The sequence below is a fragment of the Notolepis coatsorum genome (assembly GCF_963971535.1).
Source record: "Notolepis coatsorum genome assembly, chromosome: 9".
NCBI classification, from domain to species: Eukaryota; Metazoa; Chordata; class Actinopteri; order Aulopiformes; family Paralepididae; genus Notolepis; species Notolepis coatsorum.
Genome location: NC_140173.1, coordinates 115,809,363 through 115,836,392, shown reverse-complemented (window position 1 = coordinate 115,836,392; position 27,030 = coordinate 115,809,363). Strand labels below are relative to the sequence as shown.

The 27,030-nt window shown below is 44.0% G+C and overlaps 1 protein-coding gene across 1 annotated transcript in view; it reads left to right on the top strand.

Moving 5' to 3' along the window:
- plcb1 (phospholipase C beta 1) overlaps positions 1–19,826 on the top strand; it is a gene marked incomplete at both ends in the record, with an annotated part of 206,256 nt that extends 186,430 nt beyond the window's left edge. Inside the window, 3 exons of the mRNA XM_084321967.1 lie at positions 16,348–16,437; positions 17,049–17,106; positions 19,719–19,826. Of these exons, the coding sequence (XP_084178093.1) occupies positions 16,348–16,437; positions 17,049–17,106; positions 19,719–19,826 (256 nt within the window). The remainder of the gene's footprint in view (positions 1–16,347; positions 16,438–17,048; positions 17,107–19,718) is intronic.
- Between the last annotated feature and the right edge of the window lie 7,204 nt (positions 19,827–27,030).

Here is a 27,030-nt window from a genome sequence, read left to right as displayed (position 1 = left end):
CCTTGTAGATCCGCCAGTGCCCTGGCGGTGTTGGCTTGTGGAGGAATATACACCGCCGTCATGATAATAACCTTTTTCGTTGGTAAATCTATTCCATCATTTCCGACCTACAACTTATAGTCCTATATTTTGTGTAGACTTACTTGATGTGGTGGGCGCTAACGTTACGTTTGAATGATGTGTTTATTCCTAATGTGTGCTCAGTATATTGCGGTATGTGATTGTGACGTACGTGGGTTGGTTATTATCATTATTATCGTATTTGTAACACCATGTAAACATCAGGTTAGTGTAGGTGATATTCTGTTATTGGTTATTTGTATATGTTGTGTGTCGCCTTTGTATTTATCTCTTTTTGTTTCTCCCTTTCCCAGGTGCCACCCATCTCTCTGATTGTGCTGATTGCCTGAGGAGTGGCAGCTGAGGGCAATCAGCCTCAGTAGACGGGTGGTTAAAACCTGGCATGCGACACACATTCGGCATGCCTCATTGTGTCATTGCCACTGACCTGCGTGGAGTGTGGGTTGCCTCTTTTTGCCACTGTGTGTAGATAATATTATTGTGTTGGCCTTTTATGCCATTACCACTGTTGTGTGGGATTGTGTGTGCATTGTGCTCACACTGCTACTTAGTAGCTTTATTGTTGTCTTACTGGTGTACCAGGTAAGATTGATTGTGTCTTGTGGCACTAGTGGTTATTTGTAATAGCCTTATTTATGTTATTGCTGGGTGGTTCCCATACTGCCAACCATGTGGCTTGTAGTTGTGTCCTGTGACACTAGGTCACTTGTGTGTGTGTTTAGTGTTCCCCCTTGTTTTTCCCTTTTAGTGGGGTTATTGGTCAGAGGGTTACCTAGTACCTTATTTGTGCATACTATTGTATATCCCTGTTTTGTTTTCCCCTTCCCTTGTGTCAGTTTGTGTGTTCATGGGTTTCATTCCCCTTTATACAATAAATATCATTTACTTTTGAAAACGCTTTATTATTTCCTCCTACCGGGACCTGTGCTAAATGCACTTACTGGAGGGGTTGGCTTCACAACAACCCAGTTCAGTTACATTTATATTATTATTAGACCTTTATTTCTGACAGTGATGATGACATGACTCATGAGGGTAATAATTATTTGTATTTTCAGGCTGTATCGGCGCCTATACAGCCTCAAAATACAAATAATTATTACCTTCATGAGCATACACATTGGCCAACTTGGCCCACATACCGCAATACTGAGCACACATTAGCCAGCCAGTAACTGTGTTCCCAGGAATGAGGAAAGGTCCAACCACATCAAGTACATCTACACAAAATATAGGACCATAAGTTGTAGGTCGGAAATGATGGAATAGATTTACCAATGAAAAAGGTGTTTAGCCTGCTCATACCTTAACTCATTGAGCGCCATGCCCTTTCCCCATCTGTACTGCCTGGTGCCAGCTTTTTTTGACCATTTTCACAATATTTCACGATATTTGCGGCGCTATTGTATATTCTATATTATAGCTATGGAGACAATAGTATGGCTCATTTGACAAACACTATTTATAGTCCAACATGTAAAAAAGCTTTCGTTTCTACATACCCTTGTTCGTTCACAATCCCAAGATAAACATTGCCCCGTTTCAAAATAATCCAGGCTGGTTTTCTAGATTGTGAGATAAAGTGTGTTTTGTGCAGCGTATGCGCAAATCTCGCGGCTGCTCGCTTGAAACCTATATTATTGCCAGGTCAAAGGTAAACACATGACCTTGTTTCTTCACAAAGCCGGGGGGGGGGGGTCGTTTATCCGACGTTGCGATCATATAAATGCATGTTTTATGATGGAGTTTCGGTAAAGTACACGTAAAATAGACGTTACCTTTGGTTTAGAGGTACTCCATTTCTCACTTCGAGTCCAAAAGTGTCTTGAATCAGAACAGGATCACTACATATAACATTAGGTAGCCCTCATCCTAGGGCTGGGCGATATAACGATAACGATAATTATCGCGATATGTTTTAATAATCGACATCGGGGAAAAAAACATTGCAAAAAAAATATATCGAAATATATATATATATATATATATATATATATATATATATATATATATATTTTTTTTGTGACCTGCAACAGGGCCGTTTTAAAACCAGAAACAGTGGACAGACTTGTCTTTCTTGCCTGCAACTTAAAGTAATGGCTTTGCTTGTCCAAATGACAATACTGACCAAATTGAGATTTATTTTTCTCTTTTATTTTGTTTGCTTTCTAATTTAAAATACAGTTTGAAACCGTCTGTACACAGTAGGCTATGTGTGCTAGCAGAGCTAGTTTCCAGTCATGAGTCACGGTGCACCAAAAAAGCGCCAAAAGATAGAAAAGAAACTAGCAGAGCCAGAACTGTTCAACTCCCCTGGAGCCACAGCCAGCAGAGAAGCCGGTTTACTTTCGCTTTCAAACCAGCTGCAGCCTGAGAACTGGAGTGTGAGGGGATGTAACACTAAAGATGGCGGCAATGACAAAGAATTGCTGCAAAATAAACATACATCTGTTGTAAAAAAAAAAGAAAAGGAAAAAGTATAATATATATTATAATTTTTTTTTATTTTGTATCGATTTATTTTTGTTTGTTATCGATATCGTTATCGCGATATCATTTTTGGCCATATCGCCCAGCCCTACCTCATCCGTCTTCTTCATCTGCTCGGGCCAGACTATAGACGGAGACGAATAGGTTTCCTCATCGGTCGGTTTGATTATAGTTTTTTTTTTACGTTTTACCAAACGTCTGGTGGAAACGCACCTTATCATCCATAATCATCATCGATATAATCCGTTTTGTCTTCTTCTTCATAATATCCAATAGTTCGCTCGCCATTGCATTGCAGGTTACCATTGTGTGAGGTTTGGTCCGCTCCCCGCCACACGCTTCGTTCCTGTAAGGTACCGTGTTGATTGGTGCTTTCCCCGCCGCACGCTTCTGGAGCAAGTATCAATTTCATCCCGCAGCTGTCACAGCTTGTAATCAGCGCCCTGTGGCTTTATATACTCTGATCCCCCTACTATCGATGTTGGATCGTTCTGAATTACTCCTGCATTTGCCTGCCTTCCCCGTCGCTGTCTTTTGCTCTCCAGGACTTTCGTGGAGAATCCCTGTGGAGAACCTGGTTCCCCGTTCGGAGCTGCGCCTCGTATTCTGCCCGCTTTACGCGTTGCGCTCTGGTGAGTTTTTGGAAACAGTTCTTTTTGGATCATCTGTTTTTTGTGTGTTTGTGAAACACCGAAGAGATCCCGTTTTTGTTTGTACTGTTCTCACCTATTTTTGTGTTGGATTTACACCTTGGATTACCGTATTGTTTTTTCTCTGGACTCTGCTAATTTGTGTTGTGGTACACCGAAGATCAAGTCACTTGGATATATACTGGATCATTCACCTCTCTGCTAATTTGTGTTGTGGTACACCGAAGATCAAGTCACTTGGATATATACTGGATCATTCACCTCTCTGCTAATTGTGTTGTCGTACACCGAAGATCAAGTCACTTGGATATATACTGGATCATTCACCTCTCTGCTTCTGTTGTGCGCTGGGCTAACTCTGATTTCCCTCTCTCTCCGTTTCCACCGGGAGTGAAAGCTTGGAGGATCTGCAGAGCCGCTTCAGACGTCACAAGCCAATTCCTCACCACCACCTACTGGGAGTATCTGCAGAGCCGCAACAATCTTCACATGCCAGATTCCCCGTTTGTTCGGTTGCTCAAACTTCATTCCATCTTGTAACTCTGAAAATAAATACGCCCTTGCTTTGGCTAACTCTGAACAACTCTCTCTGTGCCGTTGCGTTTGAGGTCGGTTACAAACCCTAACATTACGATCCAACCATGACGACCTCAGCCGACACAGAAGGGGGTTCACCTCGTGGCCCTTCCCAAGCTTCCCTCGGCGGCCGAGACGGCGGACCTCCTGACACGCCACGTGTTTCGCCTCCATGGTTTTCCCCAGGACGTCGTCTCGGACCGGGGGCCCCAGTTCACTTCCCAGGTATGGCGGGCTTTTTGCAAGGGATTGGGGGCAACGGTCAGTCTTTCCTCTGGTTATCATCCCCAGACTAACGGACAAACGGAGAGGATGAACCAGAGTGTGGAGTCTGCTCTTCGGTGTGTGGCTGCCGAGAGACCAGCTTCTTGGAGCCGATTCCTTCCCTGGGTCGAGTACTCCATCAACTCCATGGTCAGTTCCGCCACCGGCCTCTCACCCTTTGAGGTATCCCTGGGCTACCAACCCCCTCTTTTCCCTGCACAGGAGACGGAGGTGGCAGTTCCCTCCGTACAGGACCACCTCGACCGGTGCCGTCGGGTCTGGGAGATCACCAGGACCGCACTGCTCCGGTCATCAGAGCGCGCCTGTCGTGGGGCTGACCGGCGCCGGGTTCCTGCGCCGACGTACCACCCTGGGCAGAGGGTGTGGCTTTCCGCAAGGGACCTTCCACTTCGGTCCTCGGCCAAGAAGCTTAACCCCCGGTTCGTCGGACCTTTTGAGGTTCTGAAGGTACTCAGTCCGGCGGCGGTGAGTCTTAAGCTTCCTGCGTCCATGCACATTCACCCCGTTTTCGATGTGTCCCGGGTTAAGCCTGTCTCTCTCAGTCCCCTGATGCCTCCTGCTCCGGAACCACCTCCTCCCGAGATGGTGGACGGTCACCCCCAGTGGCAGGTCCGCCGGTTGATGGGCGTTCAACGGCGGGGTCGGGGGTTCCAGTACCTGGTGGACTGGGAGGGGTACGGTCCGGAGGAACGGAGCTGGGTCTCCCGCCAGCTCATTGTGGATCCCGGCCTGATCACCGACTTCCATCGCGCCCATCCGGGCGAGCCGGGTCGGCCTGGTCGCCGGGTGGCTCCCGTGGAGGGGGGGGTACTGTGAGGTTTGGTCCGCTCCCCGCCACACGCTTTGTTCCTGTAAGGTACTGTGTTGATTGGTGCTTTCCCCGCCGCACGCTTCTGGAGCAAGTATCAATTTCATCCCGCAGCTGTCACAGCTTGTAATCAGCGCCCTGTGGCTTTATATACTCTGATCCCCCTACTATCGATGTTGGATCGTTCTGAATTACTCCTGCATTTGCCTGCCTTCCCCGTCGCTGTCTTTTGCTCTCCAGGACTTTCGTGGAGAATCCCTGTGGAGAACCTGGTTCCCCGTTCGGAGCTGCGCCTCGTATTCTGCCCGCTTTACGCGTTGCGCTCTGGTGAGTTTTTGGAAACAGTTCTTTTTGGATCATCTGTTTTTTGTGTGTTTGTGAAACACCGAAGAGATCCCGTTTTTGTTTGTACTGTTCTCACCTATTTTTGTGTTGGATTTACACCTTGGATTACCGTATTGTTTTTTCTCTGGACTCTGCTAATTTGTGTTGTGGTACACCGAAGATCAAGTCACTTGGATATATACTGGATCATTCACCTCTCTGCTAATTTGTGTTGTGGTACACCGAAGATCAAGTCACTTGGATATATACTGGATCATTCACCTCTCTGCTAATTGTGTTGTGGTACACCGAAGATCAAGTCACTTGGATATATACTGGATCATTCACCTCTCTGCTTCTGTTGTGCGCTGGGCTAACTCTGATTTCCCTCTCTCTCCGTTTCCACCGGGAGTGAAAGCTGGGAGGATCTGCAGAGCCGCTTCAGACGTCACAAGCCAATTCCTCACCACCACCTACTGGGAGTATCTGCAGAGCCGCAACAATCTTCACATGCCAGATTCCCCGTTTGTTCGGTTGCTCAAACTTCATTCCATCTTGTAACTCTGAAAATAAATACGCCCTTGCTTTGGCTAACTCTGAACAACTCTCTCTGTGCCGTTGCGTTTGAGGTCGGTTACAAACCCTAACACATTGTGTGCTCTGGCCAGACTATACCACAGAGCCGAATAGGTTTCCTCATTGGTCGGTTTGATTATAGTTGTTTTACGTTTTACCAGTAGTGCTTAGTCCAACATAGTCTGGTGGAAAACACACCTTATCGTCCATAATCATCATCCATTTAGTCTTTTTCATAATAACCAATAGTTCTAGGCCAGGGGTGTCAAACTCATTTTCACAGAGGGCCACATCAGCATTATGGTTGCCCTCAAAGGGCCAAAAACCATATAAATGTTAATGTAATGTAAAATAAATGTAGCTACTCATTTACATATTGTTAAACATGTTGTTTCTGTATTTATTACTTATTGTTATGGTTTGAAACCGACCCCAACAGCACGGCACAGACAGGTAGTTCAGAGTTAGCCAAAGACTAGGGCGTATTTATTTCTGAAACAGGAATGAGCGAAATAACAATAAGAACAACAAAGGGGAGAATGTTCTTGGCAGAGTTGTCTGCGGCTCTGCAGATCGTCCCGGTATTGAGATGGTGAAGCGGCGTAGCGCCACTGCCTCTGCGGCTCTGCAGCTACGGAATACAGAGGCAGTCCAGTCCTCCTTAGCTGAGTCCAGTATAATCACACGTGACTTAATCTTCAGTGTTACCAACACACAAGTTTAGCTGAGCCCAGTACAATCCCACGTGACTTAATCTTCAGTGTTAACACAAGTTTAGCTGAGTCCAGTACAAAACAAAAACGGCAAATCTTCAGTGTTATCCAAACACACAGAAAACAGAGAATCCAAAAGGTTCGTTCCAAAAACTCACCAAAGCGCAAATGCGCAAAGCGGGCAACGAGGCACAGCTCCAACGGATGATAGAGATACACAACAGCGGCGACTTCCATAGACGTCCTGAAGAAAAACAGACGAGGCACAACAACGGGGGGAACAGGCAGTAGCAGTGGTAATCCAAAACGACCCGACAACGATTGACAGAAAGACCCGAGTATATGAAGGGCTCTGGAGCGCTGATTACAAACAAACGACAGGTGCGTGACGGCAATTGGTAATTGACCTAGAAGCGTGTGGCGGCAATGAGCCAATCCTCCTCACAGTACCTTGAAGCGTGTGGCGGGAATGGGCCAATCCTCACAGTACCCCCCCCTCCACGGGAGCCACCCGGCGACCAGCCCGGCCCGGCCTGTCCGGATGGGAACGATGGAAGTCGGTGATCAGGTCGGGGTCCATGATGAGCTGGCGGGAGACCCAGCTCCGTTCCTCCGGGCCGTATTCCTACCAGTCCACCAGGTACTGGAACCCCCGTCCCCGCCGTCGGACGTCCATAAGCCGACGGACCTGCCACTGGGGGTGTCCGTCCACCATCTCGGGAGGAGGCGGGTCTGGAGCAGGAGGCATCAGGGGACTGAGAGAGACAGGCTTAACCCGGGACACATGGAAAACGGGGTGAATGCGCATGGACGCAGGAAGCTTAAGACTCACCGCCGCGGGACTGAGCACCTTCTGAACCTCAAAAGGACCGACGAACCGGGGGTTAAGCTTCTTGGCCGAGGAACGAAGCGGAAGGTCCTTGGCGGACAGCCACACCCTCTGCCCAGGGTGGTACGTCGGCGCAGGGATCCGGCGCCGGTCAGCCCCACGACTGGCGCGCTCCGATGACCGGAGCAGTGCAGTCCTGGTGATCTCCCAGACCTGTCGGCACCGGTCGAGATGGTCCTGCACGGAGGGAACTGCCACCTCCGACTCCTGTGCAGGGAAAAGAGGGGGTTGGTAGCCCAGGGATACCTCAAAAGGCGAGAGGCCGGTGGCGGAACTGACCAGGGAGTTGATGGCGTACTCGACCCAGGGGAGGAACCGGCTCCAGGAAGCGGGTCTCTCGGCAGCCACACAACGGAGAGCAGACTCCACGCTCTGGTTCAACCTCTCTGTTTGTCTGTTAGTCTGGGGATGATAACCAGAGGAAAGACCGACTGTTGCCCCCAATCCCTTGCAAAAGGCCCGCCATACCTGGGAAGTGAACTGGGGGCCCCGGTCCGAGACGACGTCCTGGGGAAATCCATGGAGGCGGAACACGTGGCTTGTCAGGAGGTCCGCTGTCTCGGCAGCCAAGGAAAGCTTGGGAAGGGCCACGAGGTGAACCCCCTTGCTGAACCGATCCACCACGGTCAGTAGGCACGTGTTCCCCTGGGACGAAGGAAGACCCGTGACGAAGTCCAACGCCACATGGGACCAAGGGCGGCTCGGAATGGGAAGCGGATGCAATAGCCCGGAGGGTGCCTGGTGGGAGGCCTTGCTGCGGGTGCAGACCGCGCAGGCCAGAACAAACCCCTTGACATCGTTCCTCATGGTGGGCCACCAGAATCGACGAGCCAGGAAGGAGAACGTGCGATGAACGCCCGGGTGGCAGGCGAACTGGCTGGTATGGCCCCACTGGAGGACCCGGGACCGGACTGAGTCGGGGACGAAGAGGCGACGAACAGGTACATTGCCGGGAGCGGGATGGAAGCGTAGGGCACGCCTTACCAACCCCTCGATGCCCAAGGTGACCACTCCCACCACCCTGGCCTCTGGGAGGATGGGAGTCGGATCCTCAGTGGTTGGAGCCCCCTTGGAGTGTAACCGGGACAGGGAGTCGGCCTTCGTGTTGCGGGACCCAGGGCGAAAGGTCAGCGAGAAGTCGAACCCACTGAGGAAGCTGGCCCACCTTGCCTGCCGGCCATTGAGGCGCTTGGAAGCACGGATGTACGACAAGTTCTTGTGGTCCGTCCAACTGGTGAATGGTTCCTCGGCCCCCTCTAGCCAATGACGCCACTCCTCCAAGGCATCCACTACCGCCAGCAGCTCCCGATTGCCGATGTCATAGTTCCTCTCGGCAGGGAGGAAACGACGTGAGTAGAAGGCGCACGGATGTACCTTCTGGTCCGTTGCCGACCGCTGGGACAAGATAGCCCCTAGTCCAGTATCCGAGGCGTCCACCTCCACAATGAACTGTCTCTTGGGGTCTGGGTGGAGCAAAACCGGGGCGGTGGTGAACCTCTTCTTGAGGGAACGGAACGCAGCGCAAGCCGCTGGGGACCAATCGAACGGCAGGGAGGGAGAGGTCAGCCTGGTAAGTGGTTCCGCCACCTGGCTGTAGTTCCGGATGAATCTTCGGTAGAAGTTTGCGAACCCGAGGAAGCTCTGTAGCTCCTTCCGAGAGGTGGGTTCCGGCCACTCCTCCACGGCCCGGATCTTGCGAGGGTCAGCTCGGGTCAAGCCGCTCTCCACGATGAAGCCCAGGTAATCGACGGAGTCGGAGTGAAATCGGCACTTCTCTGCCTTGACGAAGAGCCGATTGTGGAGGAGGCGCTCCAGCACATGGCGGACATGCTGGACGTGTTCCTCGAGGGTCTTGGAGAAGATGAGGATGTCGTCCAGGTATACCACCACAAACTCCTCCAGCATGTCACGGAGGACGTCGTTCATGAGCGCCTGGAATACCGCCGGAGCGTTGGTGAGGCCGAACGGCATCACCAGGTACTCGTAGTGGCCCCTGGGAGTCTTGAAGGCGGTCTTCCATTCATCGCCTTCTCGGATACGGACCAGATGGTAGGCACTCCGGAGGTCCAGCTTGGTGAAAACGGTAGCCTGGGTGAGGGGCTCGAAGGTGGAGTTCATGAGAGGAAGAGTGTTACAAAGGGTCAGATTAAACCGAATATATATATTTATTACTTGAGATCCCTTGTATAATATTTATATATCGTCTGATATCCCTTGTATATTCTTTGTATATATACACGGAATATCCCTTTACCTAGGTACAAGCCAGACCATAATATTCGTTCTCCTATTGGACAGCGACCCCTAGGCGCCAACGGCCATACCCCCAATGGCAAGTTCAAAGCCACCGCCAAGGCATGTCTCAACATGTCCAGGTTTGCGCAGTAATACGAGACAGAACTGAGGTTGGCACTAGATTATTCACCTTACGAAAAAAATACGTCGCAGGTGGATACAGCAGTAGTCTTATCCTAAAAGTTGAAGCCTTCACCACGATACAACGTGCCGTGAAGTGGGCCTCTTTGCCCCTGAATAGAGCCTTGAGAACCGCGTGCGAATAGATAGCTAAAGTGTCAGAGTTTAACGCTGTATCGTCGAGTTCGACTTATTCTATTGTGAAGTAATAGTCTATTATTTATAGTGTATCGTGCGGCTACCGTTCTCCGTGACCATCATTACCACCGGTTCGTCGTACCTCTAGCTAGTGCACTTATCCAGGCTGGGCGGCCTAAACTCGCGCCACCACCCGAGGAGTCCTAGACGAGAACCGTTGGATATGTACACCGGAGAACCTACACCGGCGAATGCAGAGCCTTTTCCGGCTGGATTATATTGCTTTGGTACTGTGGCTGCTGGAGCAGAGAACCGTCTACCCCACTGCTGTGTGGGATCTACCCTGTGAGGAGCACCATCGAGCCCGCCTCTAGGACCATAGAGGCTGGCTAGCTTTCATCCATGCTGTCGTGCATACTGGAGTATAGCTGTTGCTTTGTCTACGGACCAAGGGAGTATTGCACTGGCTCCTGTATCTGGAGCCTCGTTATTCCGCGTTGATCCAGACTTTGCTCCCGAACATTCCTCTACCCTGCCGGCTTACAACCGGAGGGAACCCCCTAGTGTCTCCAGCTGACTACGAGTGTGCCTTATGTAATTCTTATGCTACAGGTGGCGTCAGTTATACCCATCTTACTATTCTCATGGACTTACGCTCTTGACCTACTTTAAGTGTTCTTCGCCTTACAAGCGCAATCATAATTCTCAATCTGTAACCTACCGTTGCTGCTCTAATAATAAATACCTCTAACTAGAACTTTCTTTGTCATTGCCGTATTATTGTGTGGGTGTTCACCAGATATACCATGTACTGTATGGCCAGTAATTAAAGTACATAACTAAGTAGTGGTTTAATGATACCATACTCTCAATACAGTCAGGGAATTGTACCCCTCAGTTACAAAGAGGATACTTGTTCTTAATGGTGATCTCGTTGAGTTGGCGATAGTCGATGCAGGGTCGAAGGTCTCCATCCTTCTTCCCAACAAAAAAGAAACCGGCCGCCACCGGGGAGGAGGAAGGCCGAATGAGGCCTGCTGCCAAGGACTCAGAGATGTACTTATCCATCGCTGCCTTCTCAGGGACGGTCAGACTGTAGAGGCGGCTGCCGGGAAGGGGAGCCCCAGAGCGGAGGTCGATGGCACAGTCGTAAGGCCGGTGAGGCGGAAGGGCCTGAGCCCGGGACTTATTGAAAACCTCCTCGAGGTCGTGGTATTTCGGGGGGAATAGTCAAGAGGTCCGGGGACGGCTCACAAAGGGAACTCCGGGGCGAGGGACTGGATGCCGCCTGAAGACACTGGGCATGACAGGAGGAGCTCCACCCCCTGATGGTACCGGAGGACCAGGCGATGTGGAGCTCATGCAGCGCGAGCCAGGGCCAACCCAGGACTACTGGGACAAGAGGGGATCTGGTGATAAAAAACTGGAGTCTCTCAACGTGGTTACCAGCAATGGTGAGAAGGACTGGACAGGTGCGTTGAGTGATGTCAGCCAGGCGGTGCTGGTCCAACGCGAACACCTCCAAGGGTCTCTCGAGGTCCTCAAGTGGAATGTTGGCCTGGGTGGCAAACTCGAAATCCAGGAAACTCTCATCAGCACCCGAATCAATGAATGCCTCCACCGTCGCCCGTTGGTCCGCCCAGGCTAGGGTGACGCTCGTCAGACGGTTAGGTGGTGCACGGGTGTGGGAACAAGAAAAACGGCTCACCAGGATCTCCCGGGGTCCCGGCGAGCCTGGTCTTTTGGCCGGGTGGGGCAATTGGAGATACGGTGTCCATCCCGGCCGCAGTAGAGGCAAAGGCCGGACCTGAACCTGGCCTCCCGTTCAGCCTGGCTAAGGTGTGTGCGTCCCAGCTGCATGGGTTCCTCCTCGGGCACCGAACGGGAGGGGAAGGGACCACCAGTTGCGGAGGGAGCAGGACGGGCCGCAGTACCGTCAGGAGTGCGGGGGGTCTGGGGAACGTCTGGGGGTCCCAGTCGGGCTCTCTCACGCCTTCTCTCCCGGAGGCATCCGTCGATGCGAATTGCGAGGTCGAATAGGCCCTCGAGGGAATCGGGCTCCTCACGGGTCGCGAGCTGGTCCCTTACTGCGTCGTTGAGCCCCCTCAGGAAGGTGAGACGAAGCGCTTGATCGTTCCAACCGCTCTCCGTTGCGGCCAGTCTGAACTCCAGCGCGTAGTCGGTGACACTGCCACTGCCCTGCCGGAAGGTGCCCAACCGAGCTCCTGGGTCCTGGCCACGAGCTGGGTGGTGTAAAACCCTGCGGAGCTCTGCCACGAAGTCTGGGTAGGAAAAACAGAAGTCAGCCCTCATTGACCAGGAGGCAGTAACCCACTGTGCTGCTCGGCCTGAGAGCAGGTTAGTCATGTAAGCCACTCGGGCTCCCTCTGAAGTAAATCGGCTGGGTTGATGAAGGAAAACCAACTCACATTGCATGATGAATGTGGCACAATCCTCGAAGTTACCGTCAAACAAACGTGGTTCGGAGAGACGGGGCTCCCGAGGTGCGAGGTCGGGAGGTGCAGGGTCTGCCACGGCTGCGGGTGGTGCTCTGGCCGAGACTCCTGGAGTAGGTGGGGTTACAAGCAGGGCGTTAAATGCTTCACTCAACGTCTGTAGTTGGTGCAGAATATCAGCCTGCTGATTACCCTGGGCTGTCTGCAGGGCAGCCAGAGAGCTAAGGGACTCCTGAATAGGCTGGACCTGGGCCCGGAGGTCCTGCACAGCAGCCGCAGCCGCACCTAACTGTAGGCTGTGGTCGTTGGTCAATTCGATCTGGACCGCCAACGCTGACCTGACCCTGTCTGTGTCGGCTGGGGTCGTCATGGTCGGGTCGTAATGTTATGGTTTGAAACCGACCCCAACAGCACGGCACAGACAGGTAGTTCAGAGTTAGCCAAAGACTAGGGCGTATTTATTTCTGAAACAGGAATGAGCGAAGTAACAATAAGAACAACAAAGGGGAGAATGTTCTTGGCAGAGTTGTCTGCGGCTCTGCAGATCGTCCCGGTATTGAGATGGTGAAGCGGCGTAGCGCCACTGCCTCTGCGGCTCTGCAGCTACTCCAGGATCCAACTCGGGGAGGAACGGAGAGAGAGAGAGAGTGGTCAATAAACAAGCCAACGGAATACAGAGGCAGTCCAGTCCTCCTTAGCTGAGTCCAGTATAATCACACGTGACTTAATCTTCAGTGTTACCAACACACAAGTTTAGCTGAGCCCAGTACAATCCCACGTGACTTAATCTTCAGTGTTACCAACACACAAGTTTAGGTGAGTCCAGTACAAAACAAAAACGGCAAATCTTCAGTGTTATCCAAACACACAGAAAACAGAGAATCCAAAAGGTTCGTTCCAAAAACTCACCAAAGCGCAAATGCGCAAAGCGGGCAACGAGGCACAGCTCCAACGGATGATAGAGATACACAACAGCGGCGACTTCCATAGACGTCCTGAAGAAAAACAGACGAGGCACAACAACGGGGGGAACAGGCAGTAGCAGTGGTAATCCAAAATGACCCGACAAAGATTGACAGAAAGACCCGAGTATATGAAGGGCTCTGGAGCGCTGATTACAAACAAACGACAGGTGCGTGATGGCAATTGGTAATTGACCTAGAAGCGTGTGGTGGCAATGAACCAATCCTCCTCACAGTACCTTGAAGCGTGTGGCGGGAATGGGCCAATCCTCACACTTATTCAAGTTATACATATTGCATATGCATTTGCATAGATGTAAAAATATATGTTAGCTTATGTTATTTTAACAAATAATTTTAGTTTATCAGAACCCCATATTACTCCATCAATCAATGATCAAACCATTCAAGTAAATAACAAAGAAGAATATCATCAAATACAAGCTATGACATTAAGTTTGTTCAAAACCTTTTTGTCACAGTCAAGAGGGGCTGAACTAACAACTGTGAGCTGCAAAGAACACGTGGGACAGATGTAGCAGATGTTACAAAAACAAATGGCTGCACACAACCTTACAGAGGCCATACATCCAACTAATGGAAGATTAGTTCATTAAAGTTAAAGTTAAAGTGAATTAACTTTAATGAACAGATTGCAGAATGGGTACAGTACAGTACAGCTCAATACACACAATTGTTAAGGGGATGCAGACCAGAGAAAGACTTTCAACTTGTTTACATCAGGGTCCCCCATTTTCAATTCATAATGAAATTGCTATTATGTGTCTGCATGAACACACAACTGTAACTGTACTCAAAAATAACAAAATAAGGGTTGTCTCAGTTCACAACTATATTGGTCAAGTTTTGGGTGGGACTTGTTTGCGTCCCTACAGCTTCTTATTCAATTGAGCGAGATGCTCGGTTATGTCACACAGCCAGTTTGCATCTGACAGTTCAGACAATATTTCTTCAACCCTTTGTTACCTATTCCGCCTGGATCTTTTTTGTATTTTGGGCTCTACATGTTCAACATGTGTAAGAATGTGTAATAACTAAGGCTGTCAAAGTTAAAGCTTTATTAACGCATTAATCCACAATTATTTTAATGCCGCTATTGTTTAACCCAAGATTAATATAAAAAAAAAAAAAAAAAAAAAAAAAAACTCTTGGGGGCCACATCAAATGACGTGGCGGGCCACATTTGGCCCGCGGGCCATGAGTTTGACACCTATGTTCTAGGCGATCGTGATTGTGGAATGTGTCCTGCTCACTGCTGCTCACAATGAGTGGGGGCTGGCACTAACACACTAATAGCTGGCCAATGCATGTTCATAAGGTAGGTGATACTGCCACCTGGTGATATTCGATCGACATTGCAATTCCAACATAGGCAGATATGACAGGGAGCTCCGGCTGAGTCTTTAGAAAGGGGATCAAAGGAAAAATATCAAAGGATCCAAAAACGAGTCTACTCGTTATTGGCCCTCAAGTGTTGGCGGCGAAACACGAGTATACTCGTTATTGGCGCCCAATGAGTTAAAAGTGTGAGCCAGCACGAATTCCTTGGCTCTGCTAAAGTATAACGTGTATGTAGCTTCCATTCAAACGGACGAGAACAAACGTGAACTTTCAACTTTCAACGTGTGAGACTCCCTCTACATACTCTGGCATTACCTGGCCAGGGAACTCCTGGGTCCTAGTGTCCCCCAGGTTACATGTTATGTGTGCACATGTATTTTATATGTTAATAAAAGTGCATTTATCTATAGTCCTAATTCTGTCAGTTTTATGTCACAAAGAAGGGTGGATCCGAAAGCTGTCTACATTTGTAACAGGTGATGAAAAAGTCAACAAATAATTAATAAACTGTATTAGACATTTGTTAATGATGAATAGTCTTCACTTTAGATTATGGCACACAATAGCATCTGCAAATTATTTTTAGATCTTTTAAGAATGTTTTACAAATGATTTGTTGAACATGAACAAATAAATGGAGGTACAGTATAGTCGTTTTTTCATATCCATTTTTCAAAGCATCTACAAATGTGTTACTATACATTAAATAACATTATTTAATTATGAACAAATCAAGTACAAACAATGTTGATAATGAGTTATAAAATAATGTATGGCTCATTTGTAAATGTTATACAAATATAGTTATAAATGATTTAATTGATGATAAAATGATTATGATTATTTCATTATCTACAAATACTGTACCTAAATAAATAAATGTCTTATAACTGAGTGTTATTATAAAGTGTTACCAGAAAGTCCTACACGGTAGTATAGCTTTTATACAACAATTACCACAATGAACATCTTACTGGGTATCGTGTTTTTTACATGGTGTGGTGATTGAAAAGCTTCTTTTAATGTAGTAAGAGGGAAATTCAAGAGAAAACATGAATGTTATCTTGCTCCCTAGTTACCATTTTTCATAAAGCTAACCCTGCCTTATGGGAATTACCAACACAGCTCACCTGTCTGACCAATCAAATTGCTGGCCCAAAACGTATATTTCTATATATTATATTATATTATGTTATATTATATATTATATTATATTACATTATAGGTTAGTATATGAAGTTCTGTTAAATTATTTTCCATTCAATTCAAGTTTCAAGTTTCTTTAATAGTTGTCATACAGAAGTACAGAATACTTTCATACAAAATGCTTCTTACTGTTACGCTCCAGAGACTGTGCTAGACAAGATAGTATCAAATAACATAGTATAGCATGTAAATTAGAAGTAGAAAATGAGGTCACAGTGTTCAGTATAGACATATGTACAATGTTCGATGCAGAATAGACGTAACTGAGTTACCATATAATATACAATACTATGCAGTGTACTAATGTACAATATTATATAGTGCAAAGCAGAAATGCAGAAATGGGATGAGGTACAATTTAGGTACAGTTTACAATTCTGTTAAGTTTTATTATATCAAGTTCTATTCTATCACAGAGAGAAGAAGGAGTTGAAGAGACAGATGGATCGGAGGAGAACAGAGAAGATCAATCTGACCAAAACCAAAGAAAAACATCTGGCTGAAGAGTATGTATCTATCCATCCATCCACCCATCCATCCATCCATCCATCCATCCATCCATCCATCCATGTCCGTCCGTCACTGCAATATATCTATTTGTCTGTATGTTTGTCTATCTATCTGTTTGTCACTGCAAATATATATTTGTCTGTCTGTCTGTCTGTCTGTCTGTCTGTCTGTCTGTCTGTCTATCTGTCTGTCTATCTATCTGTTTGAGTGTAATATATCTATATCTGTCTGTCTGTCTGTCTGTCTGTCTGTCTGTCTGTCTGTCTGTCTGTCTGTCTGTCTGTCTGTCTGTCTGTCTGTCTGTCTGTCTGTCTGTCTGTCTGTCTGTCTGTCTGTCTGTCTGTCTGTCTGTCTGTCTGTCTGTCTGTCTATCTATCTATCTATCTATCTATCTATCTATCTATCTATCTATCTATCTATCTATCTATCTATCTATCTATCTATCTCTCTATCTCTCTATCTCTCTATCTCTCTATCTATCTATCTATCTATCTATCTATCTATCTATCTATCTATCTATCTATCTATCTATCTATCTATCTATCTATCTATCTATCTATCTATCTATCTATCTATCTGTCTATATTATCTATCTGTGTGTTTCCAGGGAGAAGATGGAGATCAATAAGTCATTTGTCAATGAAGTTGTTCAGAACATCAAACGGGTAAAAGTCACTCAACAGTTTTATAAATGTTCTATAAATGTTTTGTTATAATGTTTTATAAATGTTCTATGAATGTATAAATTGGTTAATCTTTTCTAATTATTTCTGGTGAAGATATATCAAGGAGGGTTAGGGCTTGTCTAGAATGTTTGTCTTAATTTCCTTGAAAGTGATTTCAATGGTAGTGATACAATTGCCCAGAAGAACCTATCCCTAAGCATGACGTGGTGTATGGGTGGTGTATGGGTCGTCTATGGGTGGTGTGATTTAAGCAGCCACACCTATCTTGGGTCTAGTTGATTGGACCCAGTAGCAGGGGTGGTTGTGCACCTGTTGTGCATCAGCGCAGTCAGATGTGCACAGGTTAGATCACCCGTCCCCCACACACACATAGAAGAGAGCCTTTGTCATGACATGTTCCATCTACAGCTTGCCATTTCTTCAATAAACTGGTCTGTCTTTCATATTTGCCTGAGTCCCTGTGTCAGAGAGCCTCAATGGCCATTCGTGCTACAGTACCTACAAATAAAAAATCAATGGATGAAATTCTCTTGAATAAACTACCCTGTTTACAGTCTGATGGGATGCTTAAAAACAACCAAGTTTTTTGACATAAAAAAAAGACAGTTAATTGACATAACCTCCAGAAGACATGTTGATTACTTACTGAGAAGATGTGGCTGACAGTCAACTGACAGTCGGTTGAGAAAGGCTGTAGACTTGCAGTTGAGATGCAACTTATAGTCAGTCTATTGTGGTTCTGTTTAGTTCAATGGATAGAGTACTCCGAATTATACTAGTATTGGCAAAATGCTATACAATTGGTTAAAAGAAAGTTGCTAGTCAAAAAGTTGCTAGTCTTGTTTCCAGTCAGCTGGCGCTATTGATAAGCTGAGTCTACAAACATAAAGATAATTTCCAGGGACTGATCTAACCTCAGGATGTTTTAATCACTTCTGCCACGTCTTTGGTTTGAGAGGAGTAATGTAGAATGCATTGGGTTATCTCTGTGTGTGTGTGTGTGTGTGTGTGTGTGTGTGTGTGTGTGTGTGTGTGTGTGTGTGTGTGTGTGTGTGTGTGTGTGTGTGTGTGTGTGTGTGTGTGTGTGTGTGTGTGTGTGTGTGTGTGTGTGTGTGTGTGTGTGTGTGTGTGTGTGTGTGTGTGTGTGTGTGTGTGTGTGTGTGTGTGTGTGTGTGTGTGTGTGTGTGTGTGTGTGTGTGTGTGTGTGTGTGTGTGTGTGTGTGTGTGTCTCCAGCTACAGGATGCTCAGGGGAGGCGCAGTGAGCAGCTGACAGAGCAACGCAATTTGCTGCTGCAGGATATTGAGGAGCAGAAAGTCAAGGTTTGTTTTTCATATAATGGGTTAGGGTTAATAATAATAATAATAATAATAATAATAATAATAATAATAATAATAATAATAATAATAATAATAATAATAATAATAATAATAATAATAATAATAATAATAATAATAATAATAATAATAATAATAATAATAATAATAATAATAATAATAATAATAATAATAATAATAATAATAATAATAATAATAATAATATGGATTCCTCACAATCTCTAGTTTCATATGATATTGCTGCTTAAAGAATAAGCCCATTAGAGCCCTGTAGGCCAGTAATGTCACATCCATACATTTTCAGAAGGGTATCAATAATGTATGGGTATGATGTCACTGTATACTTCAGCTGCATATATTATTCATAGTATTGTCATGCAGAGATGGGCAGTATTTACATGTCATTTCAAATACATATTCAATTACTTTTGTAAAATGTATTTTATCATTTGAATTTTGTAGCCATGACAAAATCACCATGCAATTTGTAACAAGATACTTCTGAGGACAGTATTTTTGTATTTTGGAAATACCAAAATACTTTCTTTCAAATATATAGAAAATAACATTTTAAAACAACTTGGTCAAACCACTGGGACAGCTAGTTGATGTCATATAAGGCTCATATCAGGTTCATATTAGGCTGCTATCAGGTTCATATTTGGCTCATATCAGGTTCATGTTCATATTAGGCTCATATAAGGCTCATAGCAGGCTCATATAAGGCTCATATCAGGCTCAAAAGTCAAAACAAGTAACTGAACAGATTGTATAAGAATATTATAAGGCCTTCTCTCCAACCAGTGGAATACGGAGAGTTATTCGCTAATCAGACTCACATTGTTAAAAGTACATTATAAGGCCTGCATAGAGTTATTCACTGGTCAGACTGATCTCAGACCAGTGGAATATTCCCACAAGTAATTAGCATTTAATTTTGACACATTTGTCGGGAGAGTATTTGTTATTTGTAACTAGATACTTCTTGATGTATTTTTTGTGTTTTGCCAACCAGTATTGGCTACAATCGTCATTTAAATCACCTGCTATTTTATATTTTATTACAATCACATGTTGATTGCAACCAAGATGTCTGTGATGTCTTCCTTCTTTTCAGTTGTCCTCTCTCTCTCTCTCTCTCTCTCTCTCTCTCGCTCTCTCTCTCTCTCTTTCTCTCTCTCTCTCTCTCTCTCTCTCTCTCTCTCTCTCTCTCTCTCTCTCTCTCGCTCTCTGTATCCCTGTGTCTCTCTACCAGCTACTTGGGGCTGTGGAGGCAGCGTTTCAGGAGAAGTTTCGACAGTTACCAGAGAAGATTCATGACTTGCTGCAGGACTGGAGAGTCCTGCCCACCAACCTCGCATAAACACTTGTCCAGAGGATGACGAAAGAGAGAGAGAGAGAGAGAGAGAGAGAGAGAGAGAGAGAGAGAGAGAGAGAGAGAGAGAGAGAGAGAGAGAGAGAGAGATTTACTTTAGTACCACTTATGGTTTCAAATGTAATTTTTCTTTTGTAATCCAACAGGACACACACAAACACACATACATACATCTATGTATGGTCATATCTCACAACATCACATCTTTATTGTCAGATCTCGGAAATTACAATGAAATGACAAGTGAACCCACAGCCTTCGTCTCTTTTTACAGAAGCGGGGCCAGTCCACTCCTCTTTGTATATAAATGTCCTTGTTTTTTTCTTTGTTTTCTTTATTGTGACAGTAGGGACAGTGTGGTTAAAGGCGGCGGCATACTTACATTTAATGCCAACTTGAATAGAAACACAGTGAAATGGGTTGCAGCCAATATACTGACCAGCTCGGCTATAGGAAGATATACTCGTACTTAGGGTTCAACTCAGTTAGAGAAATCCGTTGCGACAAGATTTGACTTTTTATTTACTTTTTATTCCCTATTTTTATTCAAGTTGCACTTAACGCTTCAGGATATTTGGACAGTTTTGGACTTATCTTTGAGAGATGTTTTTTCTTTTACCCATTATTCAGAGTAGAAAGTCAGCAATCTGTTTGAAATGCATGATCTATCTATCTATCTATCTATCTATCTATCTATCTATCTATCTATCTATCTATCTATCTATCTATCTATCTATCTATCTATCTATCTATCTATCTATCTATCTATCTATCTATCTATCTATCTATCTATCTATCTATCTATCTATCTATCTATCTATCTATCTATCTATCTATATCTATCCATATATCTATTTATTTATCTATCTATCTATATCTATCTATCCATATATCTATCTATCTATCTATCTATCTATCTATCTATCTATCTATCTATCTATCTATCTATCTATCTATCTATCTATCTATCTATCTATCTATCTATCTATCTATCTATCTATCTATCTATCTATCTATCTCTATCTATCTATCTATCTATCTATCTATCTATCTATCTATCTATCTATCTATCTATCTATCTATCTATCTATCTATCTATCTATCTATCTATATCTATCCACATATCTATTTATTTATCTATCTATCTATATATATCTATCCATATATCTATCTATCTATCTATCTATCTATCTATCTATCTATCTATCTATCTATCTATCTATCTATCTATCTATCTATCTATCTATCTATCTATCTATCTATCTATCTATCTATCTATCTATCTATCTATCTATCTATTATCAGGTATTTTCTTCTATACATAAAATTGGAGATCATATGCCAACCCCTGAGATTTTGATTGTTATATAGCTTTGTGATACCGTTAGATCATGCTCACTGTTTGCAAACCTTATACAACGCTACTGACCATAAGGCCTGCTACCATAACATTAGCTCTAATACCATGGCAGAATATTCTGTAGCAAATAATCAGCGCATTAATTTAGAACGCGGATCAGACAGTTTGGTTGGAATCACATAGTAAGTGTCCATTATAAATTGTTTGATCATTCACCCAGGTCATGGTATAATATCAGTTCATTTTAGATACTGTATTTAATGATAGAGGAGTGAAGGTTCTATCAGGTGAAAGATTGAAGAGAAAGTTAGTGAAGAATGGTAAAGATGTGGTAGTAGTAATAGTTAATAGAAATAGTAATAGTAAATAGTAATATATGTTAGTAAATAATATAAATTGCATAAGGAGAACAAATGTTATTTCAGAGTGAGAAGGGTCTCCACACAATATTGGCTATTGCCACTGAAATTAGCAGCAGTAACACAAATTAACACAGGGACTAACTTGAGAAAAATTAAACGCAGAAAATATGAATGAACATGCCTTGATTTTCATCTCTGGCAAACAGCAGTGGTATAAGCATGAAAACTCCTATTTTCTGAAACGGAATGGATGATATTTTCCAGTGACAAACTTTCAGTGCTGTGAGATGGTCCAAAAACTGGACTGAAATGTCTTGTAAAGCTGGTGGAGGGTGACTACCATTTCCAGGATCTTAGATAAAGAATGCAGGTTTGAGATGGGGCGGTAGTTGAAGAGGACCTCAGCATCCAGATTGTGCTTTTTGAGTAGTGGTTTGATGGCAGCCAGCTTAAAGGAGGGGGGTACTTCACCACTGGACACCTGTTTATTATGTAAACAGCGATAGGGAGATGGCTGTAAAACATGCCAATGATTAAAAATAAAAGATAAACACAAATAGTTTTTAAACAAAAAATATAAACACAAGATAAACCAAAGAATGACCAATAGATTAAAAAAGAGTAGACAAATAAATGAAAAGCAATGCAAGAAATTTCCTAGAAATCCTATTATATTTCTACATTTATCTTCTTCAGAGACATTAGGTGTTCTGTATCGATTTTTTATTCATAGCATTTGCTACAAAACGTTGTGCAGCGAATTTCATAGGCTAGTTTATGTACATCAAGAGGAATATGCCATATCTATGTTTCGGTTGACATACTGACATATCTACAGAAGTATATTGAAGTTATGCATATAAAGAGAAAGTGTATGGAATTTCTGTTTACATTTTAATTAAAAAATGTTTTTAGGTGCTTTAGATACAATTTGTATCAATTTGTATGCATGTATCCCCTCCCTACTAACCATTTCCTCACATGGAATGCACCTTATTGGATAAATGACATTCTGGTGCTCTAGTGCGACATCTAGTGGCCGAATGTTATCTATAGCACCTTTAAAATGTAACAATAAATAAGGTACAGGGACAAACGTGTGAAATATGTACAGATATCAGACAAACTGGTTGAATATCAAGAATATATACAGATAACAAATATACTGTAAAATTTGTCATTGGTTCTTTACTGTGGAAACATCCTTGTTTTTGGATGAGTGGCAGCATTACAGAATGTTTCAGCGTTTTGTATAAATATTCCTATCAGTGTGCCAAAAAAAAGCTGTGGTTTGATGCAGTCTGGCTTTGATAATTATTGTGCTGTTAACAGTGAAAACTCATTATGCATCTATCCCAACTGCATGTATGCCTGATATTGTGTCATAGTTCTGATTTTAATTAATTGTTTATTTATTTCAGTGTTCATTTATTGGTCTTTAATGATCATGAACAGGGACAGTTTGAAATTAATGGAGCTTGCTTCTCTTTCTTCAACATGCTTCCAGATGACTATTCGATGGAACTGTTTTATATCAGGGTGTCAACAGCTGAGGCCTGAGCTGTGTTTAACCCTTCTCTTGCATTCGGTCATACCCCCCTTCCCATGCTATTTTTGGTCAGAATTGGCCGGTGTGTTTTGCACAGTGATATCTCTGGAACCCCTTATCCAATTTTGATGGTTGACATCTCATTTGAACAGTCAAAGCAAGTAGAATCAAGGGAATGACACTAGGAGTGCATTTCATGTTGTAATTTTGCAGTAAGTTCAAAGATAGTGTTTACTGTACATTACTGTATATTATAAAAATGCTTGCCATGTAGGCTGTGTTTACTGGAGATGGAAATCCTTTAGTTAGTGTTGTACCTGAGATTCCTCCCATCCCAATGGTGTATGGGATCATTGGGATGTATTGATTTGACAAAGGCAAGCCTGTGTTTCATTGTGTACTTTCAACTACAGTATATGGAACCACCGGTGGCCCCATCAAGTTCAGCATTCACTGCATTCACTGTGATGAATATTCTGAGACATCCTTCTCTATCTCTGGTTCAATCTCCTCTTCATCTGGTTCAAGAATGAGGTCCAGAGCCTCTATGACAGAAAGTCGCCAGATCAGTCGCCTACTCATTGTGTCAATGAGTCAAATGAGAGCAAGGCACAAATATATATGCATGAGAGGGGCATTTAGCGTGAGAAAGTGGGAGGTTTTTCTTTCTTGAGGGGCACAGCGCTTGCACCTGTGAGAAGATATGATACATTTATATCATTGCAGCATGAGAAAGTGAGAGGTTTTCATTTCTCGAGGGGCACAGAGCTTGCACCTGTGAGAAGATATGATACATTTATATCATTGCAGTGCGAGAAAGTTCGAGGTTCCCGTAACTTAGAGTAAATTGTTTTGTCTGGAAGGTCTGGGGGACATAAGCACATGAAATGTATGTGTGTGTGTGTGTGTGTGTGTGTGTGTGTGTGTGTGTGTGTGTGTGTGTGTGTGTGTGTGTGTGTGTGTGTGTGTGTGTGTGTGTGTGTGTGTGTGTGTGTGTGTGTGTGTGTGTGTGTGTGTGTGTGTGTGTGTGTGTGTGTGTGTGTGTGAGAGAGAGAGAGAGAGAGAGAGAGAGAGAGAGAGAGAGTGTGGGTGTGTGTGAGAGTGTGTGTCTGTGTGAGAGAGTGTGTGTGTGGGTGGAGATGTTTTCCATCTGCAGGATGAACATAATATACTCATACCCATTAATTTGCTATGGCGGTCAATTCTGACCGAAAACATCATAGGTGTGTCACTGTTGAATAAATCTCTCAAAATTCAATGCAAGTGGTGATGATCAATTGTATATGTTCAGGGGCCTAGTGTGGAGGATAACATAAGGTCTTGAGGCAATTGGATGAAAAACACAATATGTATGATTACAAAACAAAGTCACTCGGTCAGATTTGACCGGAAATGCAAGAGAAGGGTTAACAAGCTGTTTGCTGGGAATTCCAACACTAATATAAGCCACTGTCTTTCTAATTCATTATTCGTGAAGTCAAGTATCAGTACAATATAGTAGGTCAGTAACTAAACCATCAGTTAAAGAGCACCATGCATTACTTCCCCAGTCTGCCGGCTGATCTACATCCATACTCTCGCTGACAAAAAGATGATATGTTATGTCAGCAAGTGTTGGTTTGTATTAGCAAATTAAATGCCTTATTGAACATGCCTTGTTCTGAGACTGAGCATGCTCTGTTGTGTTGGGAGTGACCCCCAGTTTAATTATTCTTTGGACTGAAATGTTTTTACTGAATGATGTTTTACCACCAAAAGTTTGATAAAAATATATTAAAAGCATGTCATTTTCTTTTGTTACAGTGTTTTTGTCACTTATTTTGTTCTGCTGGCATAGAGGGCATGATGCTTATTTCAAAATGTAACATATTTCTCATTAAAATCATCTTTTATATCCTAATCTGTTATGGAAGCATATGGTTAACTTAATTAAAATGTTAATGGAAATGTTTAAGTAAAAAATGTCATCTCATAATAGCATTATAATGTTCCACTTATGTAGGCCTATGCATTATTTAGGTAACATTTTTCAAATTATTTGCATAGGCAAATGTCATTGCTATTTGATTGATTTGATTTATGAGAGACGATTGTAACAATACACGTCAAAGATAAACACAATAAAGTCAGAGACTTGTTTCCATTGTGGTCCTTAGTATGGTCCATGTATGTATCTTTTGGTCTCTATCAGAGAGAGTGGATATGAACCATTGCAACAGGTCAGTTAACCTTCAAAAAACCTACTACCTGTCTCCCTAGTGACCGAAACTGCGATCTCAGTAAAACATATGGCATGCAAATTTCTCGATTCTGATTGGCTGAAACAGTCAAGTTAAACGTGGTTATTTCTCATAACCCCCGCTCGTGGTCCCAGAACCCGCCCACAACCGAATTACAATCACTCCGCCGTTCGTGGTTTTAGAAATGAAAGCAAGATGGTGGACAATAATATTTACGAATGGATATGTTGATAGCGTCATAACGACTAAATCAAAAACGATTCTGTCACGGCGAATGTGTTAGTTTCTTACACAATGTTGGATTATGTAATTGGTGGGTCATGAGTCATTGTGGAACAAAATAAATATCGCGCAAAGTCTGGCGTTAGATGCCATTCGTCAAAAGGACATGTATGCATTTCAGTGTTAAGAACATTTTCAAGCTATCAAACCAATAACACAAGCTCACGCGGAGGTACGCGTGTGTAAGTGAGCGTGGGGTTATTGAATTGATTGATTGATTGCAAATTTTATTAATGTCCGCCTTGTTTCGAACTGTTAAGAACTTCATTCTTAGATGCTTCTATAGAAAGTAGGTTAAAACAAAAAAAAAATACGTTTTCTTTGCCCTATAGGAGGCAATTTCTTTTACCTACTTTCTATAGAAGCAGCTGGGGGGTGTGCTGTTTTAAGTGAGCGTGGGTTATTGAATTGATTGATTGATTGATTGCAAATTTGATTAATGTCCGCATTGTTTCAAACTGGTTAGGCTTAGGCCCTTTTTCGAAGTCGCCCTCTTTCGAAGTGGGTTATGCTTAGAGTTTATCTTTAGAGCAGGGCGATAGACCACCAGCCCTGATTCCAAACTTTAAGCATAACCAACTTCGAAAGAGGGCGACTTCGAAAGAGGGCACGGAACGTCTGGTAATCCGGAGGTTCCCAGTTCGATTCCCACTCCTCCCGGGCAGTGTGTCCAAGTGTCCTTGAGCAAGACACTTAACCGCTAACTGCTCCCGATGAGCAGGTTGGCACCTTGCATGGTCGCCTCTCCCATTGGTGTATGAATATGTGAGTGAATGGGTAAAATGTGAGGAACAAATTGTAAAGCGCTTTGGATAAAAGCGCTATATAAATGCACTATTTATTCATTTTTTTATGTTGAAAATTATTCTGTTTCACATGCAATTGTATTTGAATGCATATCCGTGTAAAATGACAGTGCATAATAATAAATTAATAAAAAATTAGTGCACGTGTGTGTGTGTGTGTGTGTGTGTGTGTGTGTGTGTGTGTGTGTGTGTGTGTGTGTGTGTGTGTGTGTGTGTGTGTGTGTGTGTGTGTGTGTGTGTGTGTGTGTGTGTGTGTGTGTGTGTGTGTGTGTGTGTGTGTGTGTGTGTGTGTGTGTGTGTGTGTGTATGTGTGTGTATGCAAGGAAAAAACACAGAGATTTTGGTGGGGGAAGACACTGCATACATTTATTATTCATATGCTCGAGTATCGTACTGCTGTAGTTAGTCCAAAATCATCCTTCGATGAACAATCAACAACGATATAATTTGTCATGTGCTTGGGAGTTTAACCCTTTCACTACCACACTATAGAAGGTTAACCTTTTCATTACCACACTACAGACGGTTAACCATCTATAGTGTGGTAGTGAAAGGGTTAACCTGGTGTGGTAGTGAATGTGTTAACCCTTTGT